The following is a 5,105-nucleotide window of genomic DNA, read 5'->3' on the forward strand; positions in this document are numbered from 1 at the left end:
TTTAAACAAAATAATAGCAATAATAAAAATAATCTGTAAAAAATCTATATTTTGGCAAAAAGTTATTATTATAAATGTTAAATTTTAATAGGAGATTTTTCATTTTATATTTTTTTATACCAACAAAATAAATCCCAACCATTAATAGAAATTTTATGAACTCTGCCCGTCTATCTATCATATTAAAAAAATTGGAACATAAATGCACAAATATCAATCCAAGGAATTCTATAAGAAAGTTCTTATAACAATTCACTCTATTTAGTATTTACACAGCAAACTAATAAACGCTTAGAGCAAACAAATAATAATCACTAATGCTACACGCATCGGCATAGAAATGAGTACCTTTGTAGTGCAAGAAAAGCAAAGCCAGCTTGCTGAAATAAAGCAAGAAAATCCTTAAAAAAGCAAGAAAATACTAAATTCCAACGATTAAATTTGCCCATTCTTAAACCAATTCTTTCTATTAATTAAAGGAAAAAATATTATGTCCTGATATTTTATATAAAATATATGAGAATATGCTTCAAAGTTATCCGATATATTGAAATTACTGTGATTTTTAATATTATATATATCACAAATCTTAATATAAATCAGATCTTTATTTCGACAATATTTTTCTTAATTAAACATAATCACAAAAAAGTAGAATAGAAATTAAAAAAAAAATAAAAGAATCATAAGGCATTTCATCTCTTAGAACACACTATCCTTTCCATTGCAATATCTCAGCTCAAGCGAGACCTGTCTCTCCATCCTCAGTTGCCTGTAGAAGTTCTCTATGAAATCGTCTGCCCTTTGGTTTATATCGTCCGTTGATGAGGCTGCAGATGAACCACTCATTGCCCTCGATATTGTCCTTGTCAGAGGCTGTGAAATTGAGCTCGAAGGCTTCGTAGGCGGCGGTGGAGAGGAGATAACTGGGTCGAACGGCCAGTGGTAGCTGAGCTCATCAGTGGCGTCGAGGAGTCCTGGTGAGAGTGGCTGGCTGTCGAGGCTAAGGCGGCGGCGAGAAGCAGTAGCTGTCGAGGAGAGGAGCCATTGCCGGAGGTTGAAGGAGAGGAGGAATCTCACCTTGGTTATGGTTTGTCTGAGCCGGCTTAGGAGATGGAGACTGCTAGGAGCCATCGAAGGGAGAGAGAGAGAGAGAGAGAGAGACTGAGAGGCCATTGGGTTTAAAGATGAAGAGGTGACGTCTTGAAGGAGAATAGCGAGTGGAAGTTTGTCACGCAGTCCAAAAATGATAATGGAGTGTTAAGGTTGTCTTTCTTTCGGAAGGGGGAAATTTCATCTGTGGACTTTTTGCATATTTGCCTGTTCTTGTTATGTATTTGCAAACACATTGAGGATTAAGATGTAATATTTTGACTGTCTATTTTTCTTTATGCTTTTCAAGTAAATGATGGGATGGCCGACTACTAATTCAAAATTGCTGATTTTGTGAATTTTGAATAGATAAGAAGAATATAACTACGTAATTCAGTATTTCATACTTACAGTTATGCACACATGTAATAATTTTTTTTTATTTAAGAAAATTTTTTTTAGTATTGATATGACATCAAAAAATTATCTTTTCAACTGGGCTAGGCCCGTGGTTTTTACACTTCCAGGGTTTTTCACGTAAAATATATTGTGTTCTCTGTGTGTGAGCTGGATATCCGTACAACGCTAAGACGTAAAATTACAACTCTATTGCCGCGTATATTTTAGCCCGCAACAAGTATATATATAAAATAATAATTTTATCCTTAGTTTTTTTTAATTATATATATTCTAAAATTATTATCCCTTGCCATTTCCCTTTTTTTTTTCTTTTGGGTATTTTCTCTTATTATACTTTGCTCTATTTAATTCTGATAATTAACGAGTGTGATAGCTTTATCAGAACTCTTTACTTGAATATGTTTAATGATATGGAAAAAAAAAAAAAAAATCATGATGCTGTGTTATTTAGCTTTGTTTTAAAAGGGTAAGTATGGAATGAATATTTAAATTAATTAGCCCCTTATCATGGTATTATTAATTTATTTCATTCATTTGAAATATTTTAATATTTTAATTCGTTTAATTGATATTTTATAATATATATAATAGAAATAAGCTCAATTGAAGTCTTAAAACTATGAAACTACACATGTTCATCCTAGTGTTTTAGTAGAGAGCTGTTTAAGCTTCATAACTCATGTAATAATGTAATATGTTGAATTTAATGTTATCTATTGAAGATATCAAATCCTACTACATGTATGAATTGAGCTTGAAAAACAGTTAGCGAAGCGAAGATAAAAATATTTAGTCTCGGTGATTCTTGTTGATTGAATTAATCCACATGATGTAACACTTTTTTTTTGGACATTTAGGCCAATCAAAGCAGACTCGCACACACATCACATACACAAGACTCGAATTCAAGACCTCTTAACTGATAGTCAAAACTTCTAGCCAATAGACCAAGCTGAGTTGTGTATGATATAACACTTTCTTTATATTCGTCTAAGTTGTATGCAAAAATTGTAATATTTTGCAATATTTGGAGTTGGCTGCCTTTGGTATTGGCCACTTATGGAGCTTAAGAGATCCTCTCTGCAGTAAAAAATTATTAGGTGCGGAGTGCGCACCGTCCGCACAAGCATTGGGTATGGTACCCAGCAGTACCAAGTGCGGGTACCGCTAGGTACCCAATGCTCGTGCGGACAGTTCTCCCAGTCTGCACTCCGCACCTAATAATCTCTTCTCTGCAGTTCACCATAGCGAATATGGAAATCGTTACGCTAACAAAATATATTAATTAGAGAATAAATACATCAATGATTATCTTTTATACCAAGGTGTTATTTCCCATAATCAATCAGTTTTATAGATGTTAGATGAAGAGCAAGCTAGAAAATTAGGAAGAAATATAAAGATGGTCATAGTGTTGCTGTAATTGATTTGCTCATATTATCAATAGTATATGATTACATTGCTTATTCAGGCTCATCATGATATGCTTTCTTTACAGTACTGTATATATTCAATATCTCATAAAATAGAGATATAAAGTTGAACAATATGCATGCCAAAGACTATATTATAAATAAAAAATTATTCTTTTCTTTTTGTTTTTTAATCTCTATAACCTCTAATATATATCGAACAAGCAAAATGAGTTTTTCATTGAGTCAATCAATGGTTTATTTGGAAGCCCTTTTTTTAAATAAAAAAAAAATGTAAATGTTCATCCAAACCTAACTTCCAATAAATGAAAAACAATTTCTATTTTTTAATTTATTAGATTGTTGACCCCAACACATTAAACTATGTGCAAAATGGGCAAAATCTTGAGGCAACGATAAGCAAATCCATGATATTGACACACGGCGTTATCCAAACAACATCCGACTTCAAAACGGATTTGAATGTTGCGTTCAGAATGTCGTCAATACTAAAAAATCACTAATAATTTGATTAATTAAAGTCGTGCGATGGGATCAGCACGGATCCCAAGGCAACAACACGTAAATCAGAGAAATTATCACTTGACATCACTCAAACGATGTCCGATCATAAAATGGACTTCACAGTTACATTCAAAACGTTGTCAATACTCAAAATTGATTGTAAATTTATCCGCTGAAGATCGCACGAGAAAATTTGCACGTATTTCGAGTCAAAATGCACGGCTTTTAAGGAAACACATGCAAATTGAAGCGTTGGTTCATGAATTTGAGGCGCCCGAATTTTCATTTCATATACGTAGCTTTTCATAATAATCATTTTAATAATAATGTATTATTATTTTAATTATTATTAAAAAAATTAATCAAAATTCAAATTAAAAATCAACTCAAAATTAAAACTTATATATTTTCTGACGACGCTCTAGATCGAGTACCCATTATCCTGCTGAAATAAACCTCAGATAGACGTCATTCACCTCGTTTGAATGAAATTTTGAATGAACTTTTCCACCTCAATCGGCCGAACCCGATTCCTACAGCAATCAGCTATTTTTGTTGGAAAATTTTTATATGAGTTACCTCATATCCAAAAATTAAATTGTAAAAATTTTTGACACATATTAACTCATAAAAAGTATTTTATTCTAATTTAAAAAAAATAAGAAAAAATATTTGCATTTAAGATTTTAATAAAAAAATAAAAAAATTCTTATGTACCTCATATCCAAGGCACAGTGAAAAAAAGATAGAATTGTTTTGATTTTTTTTATTTATCTCTCCTATTTTATTTCTTTCTTTTAATTTTTTTCTCTGTCTTATTTTTTCTCTCCTGAATTTTTTTTTTTTAAAGTTTTTATAACTTGAGCAAGTTGCTCATTCATTAGGCGACTTTGACTAGTTTTAAATTTATTTATTTTGTTGATTTAATAGTTAATTAAATTTTTAATAATGTTTATTTTAAAGATTTTCTTAAAAGTGTTTAAAACCTGCAGCCTGTCATCAACCTGCCACTTTCAACCCATCTTCCTACACTCCAAAGCCCACAAACAACCCTCCAAAATAGCCCCGTTGCACTCTCAAAACAACCAGCTTTCAAAGCCCATATACTACACTTAAAAAGTCTAGTAGCCAACCCATTTACTCACTATAATCTACATAAATCAACCCTTTAAAGAAACCTATAGCACATTCAAACACATCCCATTCAAACCCAGTTACTCCCTGGGTAGTGTCTTATTTCAAAGACAATCTGCCATCTGAAAATTACCTCGGAACCTAATTCGTTAAAACTCTCCTAAGATAAGAGAGGTCGATTTTCGGAGCCACAATTGTATAAAACATGTTCATTAATGGAGGAATCTCATATCACCATATATATATCTTTCTTGGTGTAATAGGTAGCGGTGTCAATTTCGGGTCACGGGTCGGGTTCGGGTCGGACCCGGCTGACCCGGGTTCAAACGGGTCGACCCTAACCCGACCCGGTTAGGTAAACGGGTAGGAAATGCAAACCAGGACCCGACCCGGTTGGTTGCCGGGTTGACCCGTCCCGACACGGGAACTGTCGTGCGGGGCGAGTCGCGCGGAGCTTTCGCGCGGGGTGAGTGTGCTGCGACGCGGCAGCGGGGTGTGCCGGAGTGGTCGCGGGCAGCAACT

At 33.7% G+C, this 5,105-nt stretch overlaps 1 protein-coding gene across 1 annotated transcript; it reads right to left on the reverse strand.

Moving 5' to 3' along the window:
• Positions 1 to 508: 508 nt before the first annotated feature.
• LOC110110127 lies at positions 509 to 1,151 on the reverse strand. The gene has a single exon (XM_020841458.2). It carries the CDS (start codon positions 1,132 to 1,134, stop codon positions 703 to 705), a length of 432 nt encoding a protein of 143 aa, XP_020697117.1. The 5' UTR covers positions 1,135 to 1,151; the 3' UTR covers positions 509 to 702.
• Between the last annotated feature and the right edge of the window lie 3,954 nt (positions 1,152 to 5,105).

This window comes from Dendrobium catenatum, unplaced genomic scaffold (assembly GCF_001605985.2).
Source record: "Dendrobium catenatum unplaced genomic scaffold, ASM160598v2 fragScaff_scaffold_1021, whole genome shotgun sequence".
Lineage (NCBI taxonomy): Eukaryota > Viridiplantae > Streptophyta > Magnoliopsida > Asparagales > Orchidaceae > Dendrobium > Dendrobium catenatum.

Bases quoted from the DNA above. Each gene is read 5' to 3' on its own strand.
- LOC110110127 (XM_020841458.2), bottom strand. From the start codon at position 1,134: ATGGCTCCTAGCAGTCTCCATCTCCTAAGCCGGCTCAGACAAACCATA.